The following is a 23,097-nucleotide window of genomic DNA, read 5'->3' on the forward strand; positions in this document are numbered from 1 at the left end:
AACGTCACAATTAAGTTTGCAGATGACACCACCCTGGTCGGGCTTATCTCTAATGGCGATGAAACGGCATATAAGGAGGAGGTCCAAAGGCTAGTGGGGTGGTGTGCAGATAACAACTTGGTCATCAACACCTCCAAGACCAAAGAACTGATTGTAGACTTCAGGAGGAGGAAGTCTGATCTGCAACCAATTTGGATTAACGGGGAGTGTGTGGAGAGGGTACCCAGCTTCATGTTTCTGGGGGTGCATATGGACGCAGACCTCCAATGGAGCTCTAACACCTCGGCGGTAGAGAAGAGGGTCCAGCAGCGCCTCCACTTTCTGAGGATCCTCAGGAGGCTCAACCTGAGGAAAGAACTGCTGACTGCTTTCTACCGCTGCTCCGTGGAGAGTGTGCTGACCTATTGCGTCTCTGTGTGGTTCTCCAGCTGTACTACTGCACACAAGAAGGCCATACAGAGGGTCATCAACACCGCCCAGAAAATCATTGGGCACCCTCTCCCATCACTAAAGGAGTTCTACAGCACCCGCTGTCTCAGGAGGGCACACAAAATTAAAAAAGACAGCACACACCCAGGGTACCGACTGTTCGAACTGCTGCCCTCGGGTAGACGGTACAGGCAAATAAAAACAAGGACTAATAGACTGAGAGACAGTTTTTACAACAGTGCCATAGCCCTGTTAAACACAAATATGCATCATTCAATGGGTATTGTGCAATTTCACTTATTTCACTTTAAATGGGACATGTGCAACTTCTAATTTAATTTAATTTGAATAGGACATGTGCAATAGCTCCGGTTCTGCTTCTGTTTTGTTTAAGTACTGTTTTATATTTTTATATTCATATTTGTATATAGTACTTTTATTGTTTGCTGTTTTTTGTCTTGCACCTAGAGGGGGGGGGGGTTGTATTCCAATTTCGTTGTGCAAGTGTACAAGTACAATGTGCAATGACAATAAAGGATTCGTATTCGTATTCGTATTCGTATTGTCCTGACCATTGAGGAACAGGGTGAAAGCAGCTAAAAAGTATGTAGAGAAATAGATGGACTACAGTCAGTAATTGTAGAACTACAAAGTGCTTCTATATGGTAAGTGGAGCTGATAAAATGGACAGTGAGTGTAGAAACTAGGAGGTAATTTTAATGTTATGGCTGATCAGTGTATGCGTCAACAATGTACTGCATTATATATAATGTGTATGTATACAAATGTTAAGAAGTCCCAGCTGATAATAGTTAATTTTGGATCAACACAGAAACAGGGAAGGACTTAAAAGTCTAAAAGGGGATTTATTATTAGTTTTAAGGCATATGTGTATACACCAAGAGAAAGGTACAGACCTGAATGCATGATCACTACAGTGTAAACTCTGTTACGCTATGAATGCACTTTGCTGGCATATTTTGAGTGTACTTATCTGTTCAAGTTCTGTGTTATGACGCTGTTAAGGCTTGCGGTTTTGGGCTGGCCTCTGGTACCTTATGCAGAATTTTTGGAAAAAATACATCTTGTAATTGCGAAACAGTGTGTATCACGTATAGTTAGTAAAGTACAGTTCCTGCATAGCCTTCCTAATATACACTATCAAGTACAAAACAGTTCGATGGGAGAGCATCAAATACTACCAGTGGTACTTTTATGAACCAATTTATCCTGTCACAGACATCCAGGTCCGAGATGCCCAGTGTAGTGCATTAGATTGCTGTGCCACACTGCCATAAAGCATGAAAAAAAGATTTTGTACTGATTGATTTGTCTAAAACATACATTTAATGACCATGTTATGTGCTACATGCACCATTAAGATTCAGTTTGTAGGTATACAGTTACTGACTGTATCCCATTTGTTGCTCTGTAGACCTTGTCTACAACCTCAACCCCATCCACTAATCGAATGGGATCCCCTGAGTACCCCCACTTACTGTACACTATCTAAATGACACATCATTTTCAGCACTGCATTGACACTAACCACAAAATGATATGGACACTTTCTGATCACATGATGCTGCTGACTGTATATTGTTGCTTTAGTCTTCTCCCAGCACTAACATTAAGATGTTTAAACTGCTCAACCCTTTTAACAAAGTGCATCTATATGGTAGTTTTACCTTAATAATAAATAATAACCCAACCATTTTTACATTTTCTTTTTTAACTAACAAATACTGTATAACTGCAGTTGTAGCGGACCTCTGCATTTCAATAACAATGCACCTTTAAAACAAGCTTGAATTCGTTCTTACTGGATTCAAAAGAGTTGTTCGACAAGAACCGATTCGTTACCATCCTTTTCCCACGCGGCTTTGCGCCTTATTTATCAACAAGCTAGTGTCAACGCATAGATAAGGAGAAGGATATAAAAACACTGTAAGGCTTGCTGAATTTAAGTGAGGTTGTTGTTTCATCTCAGTCTTTAATAAGTCACAACTGTGGACAAGCTGAACACTTTTCAACTAGTTTTTCAACCTTGTTCTAAGCCTGTTAATAATCATCCATGGAAGAGTGGGGAATACTGGATATAAAAAAAAGGATTAAAGAGGATCGAGAAAAAAAGTGAAAAGTTGACAATAAAAGAAGTAATAGGACGGTAAAGAAAATAATTTACCAGTGTTACACCGAAATCTGTCACCACCAAAATCTGTGACTGAAGCCTTGCCACTGCTACACATTTTCTCCCACTGTGTAGTTGAGAAAAGGCACGCATAATAGCTTTTACACAAACTAAAATAATAAATAAACACAAACTTAAATATTAAAGCTGGAATAAAGCTGGAATCGCTGCTTTTTGCATCAAATGGGAAAAAAACGGGCATATTCCAAGATGACAATGCCAGGATTCATTGGGCTCAAATTGTGAAAGAGTGGTTCAGGGAGCATGAGACATCATTTTCACACATGGATTGGCCACCACAGAGTCCAGACCTGAACCCCATTGATAATCTTTGGGATGTGCTGGAGAAGACTTTGCGCAGTGGTCCAAAGATCTTGGGGAAAAATTAATGCAACTCTGGACAGAAGTAAATGTTGTGACATTGCAGAAGCTTGTGGAAACGATGCCACAGCGAATGCGTGCCGTAATCAAAGCTAAAGGCGGTCCAACCAAATATTAGAGTGTGTGACCTTTCCTTTGGCCAGGCAGTGTATACGCTGAGTTTTTTCAGTACATTCATGCATTGTTTTACCATGCAGTGCTTTATTTTGTTCAGGCAGGAAACACCCTCAACAGGTCGCCAGGCCATCACAGGATAGACAAACCCCACGTAGACACAGAGATGACATGCAAACACCACACAAAAAGAATCCTGGCCGCCTGACACGGGCAATCCACCCAAGGCTTTTTCACTATGAGGCGACAGCTCTACCCACTATGCCATCATGCTGCGCCATTTATTCATTTATTAGGATTTTAACTTCATGTTTTACACTTTGGTTACATTCATGACAGAAACGGTAGTTACACATTGCACAAGGTTCATCAGTTCAGGTCTTTACACAGTCATGGACAATTTTGTATCTCCAATACACCTCACTTGCATGTCCTTGGACTATGGGAGGAAACCGGAGCTCCCGGAGGAAACCCAAGCAGACACGGGGAGAACATGCAAAGTCCACAGAAAGGACCCAGACTGCTCCACCTGGGGCTTGAACCCAGGACCTTCTTGCTGTAGACGACAGTGCTACCCACCGAGCCACCGTGCCTCTTTTTATTGGATTTAATTTAGCATGACTAAGTCCTCTTTTTAGACCTAAAATGCGTCCAGCCGGGATTTTTTAATTACTAAAAATGTCCAGGATTCGGCTTTTGTAGTCTGCGTGCGCTAGTCTTTCTGATGAACTATTTTATTTGTTGTTGTAATCATTTAGGGCTAAATGCTAAATTGAAAGTAATAAGATTATATGATCATAAATGCATTTGTTAGTAGTTAGTAGTCTAGTTGAAAAGTAGCTGTTTATTTATTAAAGTTCAATGGCATAGTTGCGTGGTTATAGATGCATTTGTTAAATATGTAAAACCCTACTTTATACACATTGCCATGGTGCCACCACTTAAGTGAAATTACTTTAGTATAGCATTATCGTTAATGGTGCTGCTGGTGGAGTTAGGAAAACATTGTTTGAACAGTCTGGCATGTACTTTGTGTGTCCACAGGGCTTTTCCCCATCTCCTCAAAACATGCAAAAGTTGATAGGCTACTCTGAAATTGCTCATAGGTGAGTTTGAGTTGATGGATAAGTGTGTGTTGCCCTGCGATAGACTGATGCACTGCCCAGGGTGTGTGCAGAACACACCAGAATAAAGCAGTTAGTCAAAAAATAAATTAATTATTAGTTCATATTGTATTACAATACGGATTATATATTGCATCTTAAAATAAGTTCAAACTACGGGCCGCTCAGGTGGCGCAGCGGTAAAAACACACACTGAAACCAGAGCTGGATCTCAAATACATCGTATCGAATCTCAGCTCTGCCATGTCAGCTAGGCTGAGCGGCCACATGAACAATGATTGGCCTGTTGTTCAGATATGGGCGGGACTAAGCTGGATGGGGTCTCTCTCTCGCTCATGGCTGGTGCAATTACGACCTCTGCTGGCTGATTGATGGCACCTGCACAGAGATGAGAAAAGAGTGCTCTCAGGGTGTGTCTCTCCTGTACACAGTGCTGAGCTGCACTGCACTCGTCAAAGTGTAGGTGATAAGATGCACACGGCCTGCTGCCCACGTGTCAGAGGGGGCATGGGTTAGCTTCGTTCTCCTCAATCAGAGCAGGGATTGGCATTGGTGGAGAGGAAGCATGATGCAATCGGGCAATTGGACGTGCTAAAAGGGAGAAAAAGGGGAGAAAATGCATAAATAAAAAAAATGTGTAAACCACTAAAAGGTAAAGGTGTTTAACCAGCAGCTTTATTGAATAAGGCATTCAGTCTGACACCAAAGTAAAGAAAAACATTAAAACCTACTTCACTAACCAACTTAAGCATTTACAATTAATTTACTCTCCCAACCAAAACACTGTTTAAAATACAGGATTTCCCAGATTATATATTAAAGCTAGAAAACTTGAGAAGGGGCTATAACACTATTCAAAACAATGTTGTAATCATAGAAAAGTGGCCAAGGACCCTTTAAAAAGTTGTCTTTACTTTTGCTTTCCAAAAGAAAGAAATCCCCTACACTCAAACACTAGATACGAGAAACGTAATAACCATACGGCGTCATTAACAAAACATTTGAAATGAACAAATACAAGCAATAAAGTATAAAATTATTGACAACGTGAACTTAAAAGAACTGGTTGGTTATTTGCCAGCACAAACACATATTTACAAATGCAGTTTTGGGAGAAATTGGTAAACACATTAAAAAGAAAACATGACCTGTGCGTTCATATTCACAGTGCCTTCGCTCAATCTTAAGAAAAGAAAAGAGTACAATCCAGTCAGGATTTAATGACACAGTACAAGGTCTGATGAAGTTACCATCCAGTTACAACTCCATTTACAGACAGCTTTTTACAAAGCACATCGTCCTGCCCTGAGGAATGCAAACTGTGATGTGGTCAACAACAGGCGCACATACAAACACAGACATTTTATTACCAAACCCAAAAAAGGGGTCAAGTTTTCTTTTTTCCCCTCTAACAGAGCACCTGCTTCATGGAATTCTCATGGAAGTCAGGATAATCAACAATGCCAGTCAAACACACTTTACTGATGTGCTGGTGTGCATGACCAGTATGTGAAGCCAATGTATGAAGAAGTAACAGCCATGTTATAGACATGCCAGTCTTGATTGTATTTCCACCAGTGACTATCTGAACCCTGCACTGTGTCTTAATGCAGATGTTTGGTCTGAACGTCCTCCGTAAATGTGGCTCGACTGTTCCACCAGATGGAGCTTTAGGACTGGCTGTAAGAGCTGTTCTGATTCCCGTTGGAGCTTTGGTCATTCTCACTGCAAAATGAGCAAGTATGGAAAAAAGTTAAATACATTTTTATGTATACAGGTCCTTCTCAAAAAATTAGCATATTGTGATAAAGTTCATTATTTTCCATAATGTAATGATAAAAATTAAACTTTCATATATTTTAGATTCATTGCACACCAACTGAAATATTTCAGGTCTTTTATTGTTTTAATACTGATGATTTTGGCATACAGCTCATGAAAACCCAAAATTCCTATCTCAAAAAATTAGCATATCATGAAAAGGTTCTCTAAACGAGCTATTAACCTAATCATCTGTATCAACGAATTAACTCTAAACACCTGCAAAAGATTCCTGAGGCTTTTAAAAACTCCCAGCCTGGTTCATTACTCAAAACTGCAATCATGGGTAAGACTGCCGACCTGACTGCTGTCCAGAAGGCCATCATTGACACCCGCAAGCAAGAGGGTAAGACACAGAAAGAAATTTCTGAACGAATAGGCTGTTCCCAGAGTGCTGTATCAAGGCACCTCAGTGGGAAGTCTGTGGGAAGGAAAAAGTGTGGCAGAAAACGCTGCACAACGAGAAGAGGTGACCGGACCCTGAGGAAGATTGTGGAGAAGGGCCGATTCCAGACCTTGGGGGACCTGCGGAAGCAGTGGACTGAGTCTGGAGTAGAAACATCCAGAGCCACCGTGCACAGGCGTGTGCAGGAAATGGGCTACAGGTGCCGCATTCCCCAGGTCAAGCCACTTTTGAACCAGAAACAGCGGCAGAAGCGCCTGACCTGGGCTACAGAGAAGCAGCACTGGACTGTTGCTCAGTGGTCCAAAGTACTGTTTTCGGAAATCAAGGTGCCAGAGTCTGGAGGAAGACTGGGGAGAAGGAAATGCCAAAATGCCTGAAGTCCAGTGTCAAGTACCCACAGTCAGTGATGGTCTGGGGTGCCATGTCAGCTGCTGGTGTTGGTCCACTGTGTTTTATCAAGGGCAGGGTCAATGCAGCTAGCTATCAGGAGATTTTGGAGCACTTCATGCTTCCATCTGCTGAAAAGCTTTATGGAGATGAAGATTTCATTTTTCAGCACGACCTGGCACCTGCTCACAGTGCCAAAACCACTGGTGAATGGTTTACTGACCATGGTATTACTGTGCTCAATTGGCCTGCCAACTCTCCTGACCTGAACCCCATAGAGAATCTGTGGGATATTGTGAAGAGAAAGTTGAGAGACACAAGACCCAACACTCTGGATGAGCTTAAGGCCGCTATCGAAGCATCCTGGGCCTCCATAACACCTCAGCAGTGCCACAGGCTGATTGCCTCCATGCCACGCCGCATTGAAGCAGTCATTTCTGCAAAAGGATTCCCGACCAAGTATTGAGTGCATAACTGAACATAATTATTTGAAGGTTGACTTTTTTTGTATTAAAAACACTTTTCTTTTATTGGTCGGATGAAATATGCTAATTTTTTTAGATAGGAATTTTGGGTTTTCATGAGCTGTATGCCAAAATCATCAGTATTAAAACAATAAAAGACCTGAAATATTTCAGTTGGTGTGCAATGAATCTAAAATATATGAAAGTTTAATTTTTATCATTACATTATGGAAAATAATGAACTTTATCACAATATGCTAATTTTTTTAGAAGGACCTGTACATGACTTTGCAGTCTATGACAGGTCATACATTTTCTATTAATACATAATAAAAAGCATTTAGTTCTCTTGACAAATACTATATGCCATATGCACTATTATTAGGGCAAAAGGATGTGCCACAAAGTACTGAAGCTGGGGGTTAAATAACCTCTATTAAGCAATTTCGGTAAGTGCCAACAAGCTTCTGACACCTATCATGTCGAATCTTCACCCATTCCTCTTTTTAAAAAGCTTCTAGCTCATAGTTTGATGACTTTAGTGTTGCAACAGCTTTCTTTAAATCCTAAAGACTTTCTATGAGATTTTAAATTAGAGAATGAAAAGGCCACTCTAGGATATTCCAGGACTGATTTTTTAACCAAGCTTTGGTAGATTTGTAGGTGGGCTTGGAGTTATTGTCTTGCCAAAGTTCATTAGACCACTGAAGAATTCCTCCTCGAAATGCCTTGGTATTTCTTTGTATCCGTAATGCCAGTTACACAGTGTCACGAATCCAGCCTGCTGGAGCTCCTATGTGCCACACCCTCTCTCTGGGGGCACTCTGCCACCCCCCTTTTATGATTGGTCCCCTCTGCTAATTAGCCCCAGGTGCCCCTCTTCTGAGGGTATTCAAGAGGGGAGCTGTTGGTGGAGACTATTTTGATTTGATCTGGTATGCCTTTTGTAGTGACTGTTCTGTTGGTTTGGTTTTCTTAAATTTACTTAGATTTAATCCTGTCTTGTTTAGCCTTTGTCTCTGTTTGTTAGCTTTAGCTTTTTCCCTTACCTTTGTTTATCAGCCCTGTTTAGCTCTGTTTAGCCTTGTTTCGCTTTAGCATAGGTCATGTTAGTTTGTCTTGTCTAAATCTGTTTTGTGTTACCCTGTCTTGTGTTTTATTAAAACTTGTATTAAAAATGTCTCTGCGTGTGTGTCCGCCCCTTTTGTCTTAAGGTTTGTAAATCTTTTATCGACTGCCTTTTAGTGCAGTGAATTAATCATAATAATCAATTAATCAATAATAATATTTTTCACCATGATTGCAACATACCTTAAACACACCTGGGTGGTGCTTATATAACACATCACAGCAAAAGCAAAAGCAAAGTAGGGGCTGTTATCAAGCTCCCAATTGTTTTATAATTCTGTAACCCAACTTTAGGTCATACAGACAAGCAGTAAGTTTTAAGATCAGCAATATTATGTTGGTGTTTAAAAATTGTGACATTGCAGTAATAACAAAATATCCTTCTAATAATACTTTTAAATACATTGATTTGATCTGGTATGCCTTTTGTAGTGACTCTGTTCTGTTGGTTTGGTTTTCTTGAATTTACTTAGATGTAATCCTTGTCTTGTTAGTCTTGTTTAGCCTTTGTCTCTGTTTGTTAGCTTTAGCTTTTTCCTTTCCTTTGTTTATAAGCCCTGTTTCGCTCTGTTTAGCCTTGTTCAGCTCTGTTAGCTCTGTTTAGTCCCGTCTTAGTCTAGTTCCTGTTTTGTCTTATTCATGTCTTGTTTAGTTCTGTTCCTGTTTGTCTTAAGTTTAGTTCTGGTTTAGCTTTGTTTATGTTTGTTTAGTGATTCTGTCTTGTTCCATGTTATTAGCTTAGCTTAGGGTTTAGGTTTCTTTAGGTCATACAGACAAGCAGTAAGTTTTAAGATCAGCAATATTCTGTTGGTGTTCAAAAATTGTGACATTGCAGTAATAACAAAATATCCTTCTAATAATATTAAAAAAAAAAAAAAATTTAATGGTCAAGTGACAAACACAATAAAATGCTTATTTTAGGTACTGTGTCTTACAGAGAAAAAACACAGAGCAGCCTTGGCAACTACACAATTTAAAGGCTCAGTAGTAACCCTTGTCCCCTTTTAGACCTGAAAGGGTCATGATGCATTATGTATTTGGATTATATCCCAATAGTGGTAACCACATACATTTACATTTGCAGTCAAATGCATTCAATGACAGTGTTTTAAGTAATCTTCAAAAAAAAGTCTTATCATGCCTACTCATGCCAGGAGACATTCTACCTACTATAACAGTGTAGTCATTATTAGTGGTTAGCTCTGTCGTACCTGTTAGGAGGTGGTTTGGGTTTGGGCACCTTGTTAAGCACACCAGGCATTTCTTTCCTGTCATCAAAGTTCTTCCACTGATCATACAGCTTCAAAATTACACGAATTATCTCCAAGATCTACTCAAAAACAAAGAAGAACAGAAATAGGATCAAAGCATAAAAGTGGTTGATAGTAACAACTGTGTAAAATTCATGCTTGAAATCACAAAGTACAAATTCCATTTCCAGAAAAGCTGGGTCATTTGGTGTAATACATTAGAAGAAGAATCTGTGATTTGTGCATTTTATTTAACATTTATATAAAGTACAAAGAAATAATTTTCCAGAAAGGCCAGAAACCACTGCTGAATGTGTGTGACACATTCATTGTCTGACCGATGAAAAGCTGAAGTTTAGCATCAAGACTGGGCAAAAAATTCCACTTGCTGAACTACAACTATTAGCATCCTTAATCCACAAATGTTTATAAGTGTATCAATAGAAAATATCACATGGCGCTCAGGTAGTGCAGCGTAAAACATGCTAGCACACCGGAGGTGAATTTTCGAACACATCGTTTCTAATCTTAGCTCTGCCATCCGGCAGGCTGGGCGACTACATGAACAGCAAGTGGCTGTTGTTCATACAGGGTGGGAAGCCAGACCAGGGCTCCTCATAACTGACACAATTACAACCTCTGCTGGCTGATTAATAGTGCCTGCACAGAGTCGTGGAATAATGCGTTGATCAGGGTGTGGCTCTCCGTACACAAAAGCTGATCTGCATATGAACTTGGCTCGTGCAGGTGAAAAGATGCAGTTGGTACTGCACACGTGTCGGAGGGGGCGTGTGTCAGTTGCGGCACTTCTCAGTCAGCGGTGGAGGGTAGTATTGGTAGAGGGGAAGCAATCGGGGTGATTGGATGCGGCTAGATTAGGGAGAAAATTAGGGGAAAAAAACATGCTCCTACCTTATCCATGTCCACTGAGAGCTCAGCAAACCATTGCCGGGCATCCTTCTGTTGCACTACACATGCCACATGCAAACATGCTGAGGAAGACATAAAAGATCATGTAAAATGAGAAATACAGAAGAGAACGATTACTTGAAAGCATCAAACACATGATAAAAGCAGCAATCAACTATACGTAGAAAGAAGACAGGGCTGGTTTATACTATGTGCTTCAGACAGTTGCTTAAACTTCAGAAAAATGAGAATATTCATAATTTAGTAGTGCTAAAAAAAACTTTTAGCTAACAAACAACCATAAACAGGCAGTAAAAGATACACTTTTTCCTAAACAATAGGCTAAAACAGGGGTACAATACTTTAAACACTGCATTTAACAGTGTTTCATGAGCACTGAATTCAGACCCCTTGACATTTTGCACACATTACTGTGTTTTAGATTTAAATTGGGCTGTTTATCTCATTTTTCATGACAGATCTTCTCATACCCTTTCAGATTGGATGGCTAGTGTACAGTGTATCACAAAAGTGAGTACACCCCTCACATTTCTGCAGATATTTAAGTATATCTTTTCATGGGACAACACTGACAAAATGACACTTTGACACAATGAAAAGTAGTCTGTGTGCAGCTTATATAACAGTGTAAATTTATTCTTCCCTCAAAATAACTCAATATACAGCCATTAATGTCTAAACCACCGGCAACAAAAGTGAGTACACCCCTTAGTGAAAGTTCCTGAAGTGTCAATATTTTGTGTGGCCACCATTATTTCCCAGAACTGCCTTAACTCTCCTTGGCATGGAGTTTACCAGAGCTTCACAGGTTGCCACTGGAATGCTTTTCCACTCCTCCATGACGACATCACGGAGCCGGCGGATATTCGAGACTTTGCGTTCCTCTACCTTCCGCTTGAGGATGCCCCAAAGATGTTCTATTGGGTTTAGGTCTGGAGACATGCTTGGCCAGTCCATCACCTTTACCCTCAGCCTCTTCAATAAAGCAGTGGTCGTCTTAGAGGTGTGTTTGGGGTCATTATCATGCTGGAACACTGCCCTGCGAACCAGTTTCCGGAGGGAGGGGATCATGCTCTGCTTCAGTATTTCACAGTACATATTGGAGTTAATGTGTCCCTCAATGAAATGTATCTCCCCAACACCTGCTGCACTCATGCAGCTCCAGACCATGGCATTCCCACCACCATGCTTGACTGTAGGCATGACACACTTATCTTTGTACTCCTCACCTGATTGCCGCCACACATGCTTGAGACCATCTGAACCAAACAAATTAATCTTGGTCTCATCAAACCATAGGACATGGTTCCAGTAATCCATGTCCTTTGTTGACATGTCTTCAGCAAACTGTTTGCGGGCTTTCTTGTGTAGAGACTTCAGAAGAGGCTTCCTTCTGGGGTGACAGCCATGCAGACCAATTTGATGTAGTGTGCGGCGTATGGTCTGAGCACTGACAGGCTGACCCCCCACCTTTTCAATCTCTGCAGCAATGCTGACAGCACTCCTGCGCCTATCTTTCAAAGACAGCAGCTGGATGTAACGCTGAGCACGTGCACTCAGCTTCTTTGGACGACCAACACGAGGTCTGTTCTGAGTGGACCCTGCTCTTTTAAAACGCTGGATGATCTTGGCCACTGTGCTGCAGCTCAGTTTCAGGGTGTTGGCAATCTTCTTGTAGCCTTGGCCATCTTCATGTAGCGCAACAATTCGTCTTTTAAGATCCTCAGAGAGTTCTTTGCCATGAGGTGCCATGTTGGAACTTTCAGTGACCAGTATCAGAGAGTGTGAGAGCTGTACTACTAAATTGAACACACCTGCTCCCTATGCACACCTGAGACCTAGTAACACTAACAAATCACATGACATTTTGGAGGGAAAATGACAAGCAGTGCTCAATTTGGACATTTAGGGGTGTAGTCTCTTAGGGGTGTACTCACTTTTGTTGCCGATGGTTTAGACATTAATGGCTGTATTTTGAGTTATTTTGAGGGAAGAATAAATTTACACTGTTATATAAGCTGCACACAGACTACTTTTCATTGTGTCAAAGTGTCATTTTGTCAGTGTTGTCCCATGAAAAGATATACTTAAATATCTGCAGAAATGTGAGGGGTGTACTCACTTTTGTGATACACTGTATGTGAATGGTCATTTTCAGGTTTCCCCACAGAGATTTGATAGGGTTTAGGTCTTGGCTTTGACTGGGCCACTCAAGGACATTCAGAGATTTGCCTCAAAGTCATTTCAGTGCGGTTTTGACTGTGTGCTTTGGGTCATTGTTGTGGTAAATGGTGAACTGCCACCACAGTCTGAGTTTATGTACACGGTGAAGGAGGATTTCTTCAAGGATGTATTTGCTGACATTCATTAGCCTCTCAGTTCCTACCAGTAACTGTGGCTGAGAAGCACCCTCGTAACATGATGCTACCACCACAATATTTTACTGCAGGGAGGGTATTAGCCAGGTGATGTATAGTAAATACTTTACACCAGATATAGTGCTTGGTGTTCTGCTGAAGAAGTTTAATTAATGTCTTATCAGACCAGAGAATATTTTCCTTGCCAGAGCCCTTAAAGAAGGCTGTCATATACAGTGTATCACAAAAGTGAGTACACCCCTCACATTTCTGCAAATATTTTATTATATCTTTTCATGGGACAACACTATAGACATGAAACTTGGATATAACTTAGAGTAGTCAGTGTACAACTTGTATAGCAGTGTAGATTTACTGTCTTCTGAAAATAACTCAACACACAGCCATTAATGTCTAAATGGCTGGCAACATAAGTGAGTACACCCCACAGTGAACATGTCCAAATTGTGCCCAAAGTGTCAATATTTTGTGTGACCACCATTATTATCCAGCACTGCCTTAACCCTCCTGGGCATGGAATTCACCAGAGCTGCACAGGTTGCTACTGGAATCCTCTTCCACTCCTCCATGATGACATCACGGAGCTGGTGGATGTTAGACACCTTGAACTCCTCCACCTTCCACTTGAGGATGCGCCACAGGTGCTCAATTGGGTTTAGTCCATCACCTTTACCTTCAGCTTCCTCAGCAAGGCAGTTGTCATCTTGGAGGTTGTGTTTGGGGTCGTTATCCTGTTGGAAAACTGCCATGAGGCCCAGTTTTCGAAGGGAGGGGATCATGCTCTGTTTCAGAATGTCACAGTACATGTTGGAATTCATGTTTCCCTCAATGAACCGCAGCTCCCCAGTGCCAGCAACACTCATGCAGCCCAAGACCATGATGCTACCACCACCATGCTTGACTGTAGGCAAGATACAGTTGTCTTGGTACTTCTCACCAGGGCGCCGCCACACATGCTGGACACCATCTGAGCCAAACAAGTTTATCTTGGTCTCGTCAGACCACAGGGCATTCCAGTAATCCATGTTCTTGGACTGCTTGTCTTCAGCAAACTGTTTGCGGGCTTTCTTGTGCGTCAGCTTCCTTCTGGGATGACGACCATGCAGACCGAGTTGATGCAGTGTGCGGCGTATGGTCTGAGCACTGACAGGCTGACCTCCCATGTCTTCAACCTCTGCAGCAATGCTGGCAGCACTTATGTGTCTATTTTTTAAAGCCAACCTCTGGATATGACGCCGAACACGTGGACTCGACTTCTTTGGTCGACCCTGGCGAAGCCTGTTCCGAGTGGAACCTGTCCTGGAAAACCGCAGTGTGACCTTGGCCACCATGCTGTAGCTCAGTTTCAGGGTGTTAGCAATCTTCTTATAGCCCAGGCCATCTTTGTGGAGAGCAACAATTCTATTTCTCACATCCTCAGAGAGTTCTTTGCCATGAGGTGCCATGTTGAATATCCAGTGGCCAGTATGAGAGAATTGTACCCAAAACACCAAATTTAACAGCCCTGCTCCCCATTTACACCTGGGACCTTGACACACGACACCAGGGAGGGACAACGACACATTTGGGCACAATTTGGACATGTTCACTGTGGGGTGTACTCACTTATGTTGCCAGCCATTTAGACATTAATGGCTGTGTGTTGAGTTATTTTCAAAAGACAGTAAATCTACACTGCTATACAAGTTGTACACTGACTACTCTAAGTTATATACAAGTTTCATGTCTATAGTGTTGTCCCATGAAAAGATATAATGAAATATTTGCAGAAATGTGAGGGGTGTACTCACTTTTGTGATACACTGTATATGCCTTTTATGGTTGCTCATCCAACAAGTTCTCCAATTTCTGCACAGTACTTTTGCAGCTCTTTTAGAAAGACTGTTGGGTTCTACCTTTCCTCCCTGACAAAGGCCGTTCTTTCCCTGATGCCAATTTTGGCCAGACAACTTTAAGAAGATTCAAAGTTGTGCCAAACTTCTTCCATTTGAAAGATACGGAGGCCACTGTAGTCTTGGGATCACTCAAAATCCTTGCCACATTTGTTTGCAGAGATTACCAGACAGATCCATGGACTTCATGTCACACACACACCACTTCCGGTGGTACGCACGCTGAGACGCTAGCCTAGTTGTTTGTTTGTAGCCTTTAGCTAAATAACTTTTTATATACGTATGTTTTAAACATATAATTTATACGTTAATCTTCCGTGTGTTGTTGATTTAGTTTTATTTTGTTTATCGTAAAAAAGCGCTTGTGTTTACTAACGTAAATTCGTGCTGTGTTGGAAACTAGGAAACTTCTGCTACCGGCATCCGAACGAAGCCGGTTTTGTTTGTTTTTGTACTTCAGCGCATAAACATCATAATTATCCAGAATTAAAACCGTTTTCGGTCCGCACGAAGCACGTTTGTGTTTGGTTGTGTTCTGTATTTCAGCTCTTAAAACACCTCTGTTTTGTGGGGAGTTATAACCGTTTCTGTTCGTAGGAAGCGCGTTTATTTGTTTTGTACACCAGCGCATAACACCGTTTTCCTTTAGAATTACAGCCGCTTTTGTCCGAACGAAGCGCATTTGTGTTGCTTTGCTTGGTGGTTTTTGTATTCCAGCTCATCATCGCCTGTTTCATCCGGAATTAAAGCCGTTCTTCTGTGACTACCAGCAGAAGCGCCGGTGAATCCAACATAAACATCATCTCCAACTCATCTTGTAAAGCTAAGTATATTACTTTGTTACTATGGCCCCAGCAGGAGCTTTGTATCCATGTTCCGAGTGTAATATGTTCAGTTATTCCTTCTCAGTGTTTAGTGATAACTTTACATGTGATAAGTGTAGATTAGTGGTTAGTCTAACGGAGAAGATCTCAGTGTTAGAAGGGCGCATTCGGGCGTTAGAACAGACTACTACTAGTGAGGACTTAGATTCAGCTGTAGCAGCCCCGAATGCCAGCAGTTCAGGTACAGAACCCCAGACTCCGGCATTAGAGCCCTCACAGCGGGGCGACTGGGTGACGTCTCGGCGACATAGTCGTAGGGAAAAGCACCGACCATCTCAGTTGCACGTGTCCAACAGGTTTTCCCCACTCAGTGAGCCACCCGCTGAGAAGCCTGTTAATGTAAGTGCTCTGGTTATAGGAGATTCTCAGCTCCGACACGTGCGTATTGCAACCCCCATAGAGACACCAGCAACCATAGTCACTTGTATTCCGGGGGCCAGGGCGCCTGACATCAGAGCAAATCTGAAAGTGCTGGCTAATGCTAATCGTAGATTTTCGAAGATTGTTATCCACGTCGGCACTAATGATGTTCGTTTACGGCAGTCTGAGGTTACTAAGAGTAATGTTAAAGAGGTGTGTGAGTTAGCTAGGTCGATGTCTGAGGCAGTAGTGTGCTCTGGCCCCTTACCGATTCGACCCAGTGGCGAAACCTACAGCAGGTTGTTGTCGCTGAACCGCTGGATGTCTAAATGGTGCTCAGAAAACTGCATTGATTTTGTAGATAACTGGTCCACCTTTGAGGGAAGGCCTGGTCTTTTGAAGCGGGATGGTGTCCACCCCACGTGGGAGGGTGCTGCTCGCATTTCTTGCAGCATAGGTGACAGGCTTTACCACCGCGTTAGTGTAGCGGCAGATAGAGGTAAATGACTATCCAGAGCCAAGACCAGGCAGCAGACTAACAGGCCTAACCGACTGTCTGCGAGTCGCCATCGGACGTCACCCGGAATCCTTAGGTCACAAACCATTGAGACTGTGTCTGTTTACCGTGGCAGGTGTAAGCCAAAACAAAATCAAAAAGTATGTCATAATAACTTAATTAAAATTAATCTAAATGAGCATCATGAAAACCCTAGTAAAGTTAAACTAAAGTTAGGACTTCTAAACATCAGGTCACTTGCATGCAAAACAGTAATTGTAAATGAAATAATTACAGATAATAGTCTTAGTGCCCTGTGTTTAACCGAGACCTGGGCTAGACCTGATGAGTATCTAGGTTTAAATGAAGCATCTCCTCCGGGTTACAGTTATGAACATAAGCCACGTCTTAGCGGTCGTGGTGGAGGAATAGCCGCAATTTATGATAAAGACATAGGTCTTACTGTAAAATCAACTCCCATAACAAACTCGTTTGAAGTTCTTATCTCTGACATAACCAATAAATGTTCATCTGATAAAAATAGTATGTTTAAACTGGTTACTGTTTATCGACCCCCTGGTCCTTACTCAGAATTTCTTAACGAATTTGCCGATTTTCTTTCTAAATTAGTTTTATCAACTAAGAAAGCTTTAATTGTTGGTGACTTTAATATTCATTATGAGGATAAGTGTAATCCACTCAAAATTGCGTTTGATTCTATTTTAGAATCCTTAGGCATCACCCAAAATGTAACAGGACCCACTCACCGCTGTAAACATACCTTAGATTTAATACTTACTTATGGTATAAACATAGACAACCTGGAAATTATACCACAGAATGACTTAATCTCTGATCACTCCCTACTAATATATGAAGTGTCCCTGTCCAATAATATACAGCAACCAAATCGTTTTAAATGTAAGCGCACTATTACATCTGCAACTGCAGCAGCGTTCATAAACTGCCTACCAGAATTACCAAATATATCAGCATCAGAACCTAAAGAACTAGATCAGGCAACTCAAAACCTAGAGACCGTACTGCGCACAACCTTAGATAACGTAGCCCCACTCAAAACTAAACTGATTAGGGAGAAAAAACTTGCTCCATGGTACAATGACCACACATGCGCACTTAAACAAGCAGCACGGAAATTAGAACGTAAGTGGCGTCACACTACACTGGAGGTGTATAAGATTGCTTGGAAAGATGCTCTAACTGAGTATAAACATGCACTTATAAAAGCTAAATCTGTATATTATTCATCCCTAATAGAGAAAAATAAAAACAATCCTAGATTCCTTTTTGAGACAGTGTCCAAATTAACTAAAAACGTTAATGAAACTGAATCTAATATACCGCCTGACTGTACCAGTGATGATTTTTTAAAATTCTTTAATGACAAGATAGAAAAAATACGACTTCAGAGTCAGAGTGTGTCACTTGCCAATGTTAAGTATGGACTCACTCCGAGCAGCATTGGTGATAATAGTAACGAGTTAATCCAACTAAATTCCTTTAATCCAATCTCCCAAAATGAACTAACTGTGTTGATTAAATCATCGAAGTCATCATCGTGTATACTCGATCCTGTTCCAACTCGTTTACTTAAAGATTTACTCCCAGCTATTGTAGAGCCCCTGCTTACATTAATCAATGCATCCCTTAGCCTTGGGTATGTACCTAAATTGTTTAAAAGTGCTGTTATTAAACCTCTGATTAAAAAACCTAATCTTGATCCACATGTTTTATCTAATTATAGGCCAATTTCAAACCTTCCTTTTGTCTCAAAGATATTAGAAAAAGTCGTTTCCAAACAGCTATGTTCTTATTTGAATGAAAATTGTATTCATGAAAAATTTCAATCAGGATTTAGACCCAATCATAGTACCGAAACCGCATTAATTAGAGTAGTTAACGAGTTGTTAATGTCTTCTGATAATGGATGTGTCTCTTTTCTTGTTCTATTAGATCTTAGTGCAGCGTTTGATACGGTCGATCATAACATTTTACTGGAGAGGCTAGAAAATACAGTAGGTGTTAAAGGACTCGCACTCTCTTGGTTTCAATCATATTTGACTGACCGCTCTCAATTCGTTTATGTAAATAATAAATGCTCAGAAACTACAAAAGTAAAGTGTGGTGTTCCACAGGGGTCGGTACTTGGACCGCTATTATTTACACTCTATATGCTTCCACTAGGTGAAATTATTCATAAACATGGCATAAACTTTCACTGCTATGCAGATGACACACAGCTGTATATATCAGCCAAACCAAATGATACTGACACAATCAGTAAGATAGAAGATTGTGTAAACGACATAAAAAACTGGATGTCGTGTAATTTTCTTTTACTTAATTCAGATAAAACTGAGGTTTTACTTGTTGGCTCTAAAGCTGCAAGAGACAAGTTGTCTAACCTGGTGCTAAACTTAAACACGTTCTCTGTTACTCCCAGCCCAGATGTAAAAAACTTAGGTGTCACAATAGATTCAGATCTCTCATTTGATACACACATTAATAATATTACTAGAGTTGCTTTCTATCATTTGCGTAATATCTCTAAAATAAGAAATATACTATCTGTTAATGACGCCGAAAAACTGATCCATGCGTTTATAACTTCTCGGTTAGATTATTGTAATGCTCTTCTAACTGGATGCTCTGGTAGATCCTTAAACAAACTCCAGTTAGTTCAAAATGCAGCAGCTCGAGTGCTAACTAGAACTAAAAAATTTGATCATATCACTCCTGTTCTATCATCTCTACACTGGCTGCCAGTTAAATTTCGCATTGATTACAAAATACTTTTACTAACCTATAAAGCGCTACATGGTCTGGCTCCACAGTATCTGAGTGAGCTTATTAATTACTACAACCCAGCACGTCCACTTTGTTCACAAGATGCAGGGTTACTTATAGTTCCTAAAATTAAAAAGACCAAAGCTGGTGGAAGAGCATTTTCTTACAAAGCTCCACAACTTTGGAATAATCTTCCTGCCTCTGTTCGGTATTCGGACACAGTCTCAATGTTTAAGTCTAAACTGAAAACATATTTATTTTCTCAGGCTTTTGATTAGTATAGACAAAGGCGCAGAGCTTGGGGGTTCTTGGTCATAGAAACTTGTGGTGATCAGGGATGTTGGGTCGCTGTCGTTCTGCCTCTCTTGTCCAATCACTCTGGTTTGGGTAGGAGAGGTGGGCGCTGATGTCCTGTGAAAGCCTTCATGACCTTGTTACCTGCTCGCTCTCCCTTTTAGTTATGCTGTAATAATTAGGGCTGCCGGAGTCTAAAACTCTCTGTAAAACTGTTTGTCAACTAGCATTGTACATTATTAACTACATTCTCTGTTGTTTTACCCCGAGGGCATTCTGATGGAAACCTGTTTACCCGCCGAGGTTAAGGATTAAAGTCGAGACTGCCGGGACAACGATGCTGCTCCTGTCAGATGTGACGGGTCTGGAGTAATTGCAACGACAAGAAATCACTACAGACTTTATTGAAGACTAGAGCGGATAACAACTCTATTATTATTTAATTGTTTATTTATCTATTTATTACCACTGTATGACTTTTAGATCATTCAATTCTGTGTTTGTATGATTTGTGTAAATCGTGTATTTATTTAAAGTATCCTCCAGACCACCCAAGAAGGATGGGCCCTGTTGAGTCTGGTTCCTCTCAAGGTTTCTTCCTGTAATTTTCAGGGAGTTTTTCCTTGCCACAGTCGCCCTCGGCTTGCTCAACAGGGGTTTTTGTATCTGTTGGTCCTGGATTTTGTAAAGTTGCTTTGAGACAATGTATATTGTAAAAAGCGCTATATAAATAAAGTTGACTTGACTTGACTTGACTTGACTTCATGGTCTGTGCCTTTCAAACTATGTCAAGGGGTCTCAGTACATTCTGAACTCACTGTTGCCTCTTTTGTTACAGAGACTACCAAACAAACTGCACATATTAATAAAGAGAATGGACTCATTTGAAACACGGTTGTTTTGGCCACATGCTGTTTAAGACAAACATAATTTTTTATTTACTACAAAAAATTAAACAAATGTCCATGGAGCATTGTCCTATGAGGGGTATACAATTTCAGAAAATCATTGGCAATTTAGAAGTTTACTTTTTCGTGCTTGGTTTAAAAGCTATAATTGTGTAAGAAGTCCTACAGTTCTACAGAGGTCTGTTGTTTAGCTTTATAAAATCTAGTAAAGTTGGCTGATTAAAAATGTTAAATGACATACAGGGGTACTGTTGATGCTTTCTGTGGCTTGATCAAAGCCAAGACATTAAAATTAAAAGCATGTGTAAAATAAGAAGGTAATAGTAATACTAAAAAGGTGGTAGTTACCAAGAGCTATCATGAAGGGTGGGTAGAGCAGACACAGGTCTGTCCTGTATGTGTCATTCACTATTCTCCTGCAGAGGCAGAAAGAGACAAGGTGCTGCATAATCCCATTATTGTTTATCATATTACATTATCAATATAAATGAAAACACTGGAGTTTGGCCTAAGGTTAAATACATTTTCCCATGTAGTAAGTAATTAAAGTAATTAAAAGTAATTAGCCAAAAACAGAACCACAGTGTGACACAGTATTTAATCATTTGTTGTTCACACAACTCTACCCACAGTCTCATATACACACATTTCTTACCAAGCTAGTGGAAGAAGCATGTCTTCTTGACCCATGTCCTGTACATACTGCAATAAAGGTCTATATGGATGGTATACAATCAAACAGCAATCCTGAAAAACACCAACAGAATTCAATTCATGACATTTACAAACTCCAAATCAACAAAAGTTGGGACAATTTGTGAAATGCAATAATTACAAATCCAATTTGTTGAATCTCTAAAGCTTTATTTCACTGGGCAGTGGTGGCTGAGTGATTAAGGTAATGGACTAGTAATCAGAAGGTCGCCAGTTCAAGTCCCACCATCGCCAAGTTGGCACTGTTGGACCCCTGAGTAAGGCCCTTAACCCTTAATTTGTATTCAGGCATAATTGTAAGCTGTTTTAAATAAAAGCGTCTGCTAAATGCCAAAAAATTTAATGTAAATGCCACCATGCTGACCATAAAATGTACAACAGTTTTGAAAAAAGGCATTGCCATGCACATTTGTAAGGGGTGAGGGGGTGGTACTATTTTTTCAGCTAATCAGTGTATATGTCATTACAGTGGATGTAAAGTCTACAGACCCCTGTAAAAATTCCAGATTTTCATGATGTAAAAATCAGACCAAGATAAATCATTTCAGATTTAAATAAAAAAAATAAACAATAAATAAAATAAACCAAAATAAATAAGAAAAATGTAGTTGCATAAGTGTGCACACCCTCTTACAATTGGGAATGTGGCTGTGTTCACAATGAACCAATCACATTTACACTCGGATTACTCTACTACTCTCTTACTTTACTACATAAATTTCTGCTGTTCTAGTAGGATTTTCTGACATTTACTTAAATGTATCTTACAGCAAAATGACTGGGCGCCCCTGGATAAAAAAAATTGATAAAAAAAAGACAAGAAAAAAAGGCTGTCAAGAGGCCTTCAGCAACATTACAGTATTTGTTGTGTGCTACATGTGACAACAATCTCCCGTGTTCTTCATATGACTTGGTGGTGGAGTAAAATATCCAAGCCTGGCTACATTTAGCAAAAACCTACATCAAGTCATGAGGGAAAAAATGTTATGGTCTAATGAGACCAAGGTTAAACTTTTTGGTCATAATTCCAAAAGGTATGTTTGGTGCAAAAACAACACGGTGCATCACCTAAAGAACAACATACCCACAGTGGAGTATGGTGGTGCTGGCAGGAATTATTTTATTCATTAGCTATTAATGGGGATTTAGTCAAGGAGGGTATTATTAACAGTTCCAAATATCAGTCAAGTTTGGCACAAAACCTTTAGGCATCTGCTAAGACGCTAAAGACCTTTCAGCCTGACAATGACCTAAAACGTACTTCCACATAAAAAAAAGAATGGCCTCACCAGAAGACGTTCAAGGTTTTGGGATGACACAGAGCCCAAACCTGAATTCAATTGAAAATCTGTGGAGTGACCTATAGAGGGCTGTGCACAGGAGATGCCCTCACAATATGACAGATTTGAAGTGCTTTTGCAAGGACAAGTGGGCAAAGACTGCCAAGTTTAAATGTGCTATGCTGGCAGACTCCTGCTGTCATAAAATCAAAGATAAATATTAGTTTATGGGTGTTTCAGGTTGTTTTGGTGTCATTTTGTACATCACAAAAACCAAGCATTATAACATGGGTGTGTAGATGTTTTGTATCCACTGTATAACAAAGTGAAACAATAATGGTAGAACTTAGAAATAGTTGATTTGTGAAATGAACATTAAACAATTTCACATTACTTCAGATTTTAGTAGCGTAGTCTGATTGTGTGCATTTAAGTGCACTTATTCAACTTTTAGCATT

General features: G+C 40.4%; 1 protein-coding gene across 1 annotated transcript in view; it reads right to left on the bottom strand.

Annotated features, from left to right (window-relative positions):
- Positions 1-4,907: 4,907 nt before the first annotated feature.
- Positions 4,908-23,097, bottom strand: part of ccnc (cyclin C) — a 31,096-nt gene continuing 12,906 nt past the window's right edge. The window contains exons 8-12 of the mRNA XM_063004518.1: positions 21,301-21,392; positions 20,994-21,061; positions 10,608-10,687; positions 9,657-9,775; positions 4,908-5,964 (exon numbers count right to left, since the gene is read on the bottom strand). Of these exons, the coding sequence (XP_062860588.1) occupies positions 5,910-5,964; positions 9,657-9,775; positions 10,608-10,687; positions 20,994-21,061; positions 21,301-21,392 (414 nt within the window). The 3' untranslated portion in view covers positions 4,908-5,909. The remainder of the gene's footprint in view (positions 5,965-9,656; positions 9,776-10,607; positions 10,688-20,993; positions 21,062-21,300; positions 21,393-23,097) is intronic.

Source organism: Trichomycterus rosablanca, chromosome 1 (assembly GCF_030014385.1).
Source record: "Trichomycterus rosablanca isolate fTriRos1 chromosome 1, fTriRos1.hap1, whole genome shotgun sequence".
Lineage (NCBI taxonomy): Eukaryota > Metazoa > Chordata > Actinopteri > Siluriformes > Trichomycteridae > Trichomycterus > Trichomycterus rosablanca.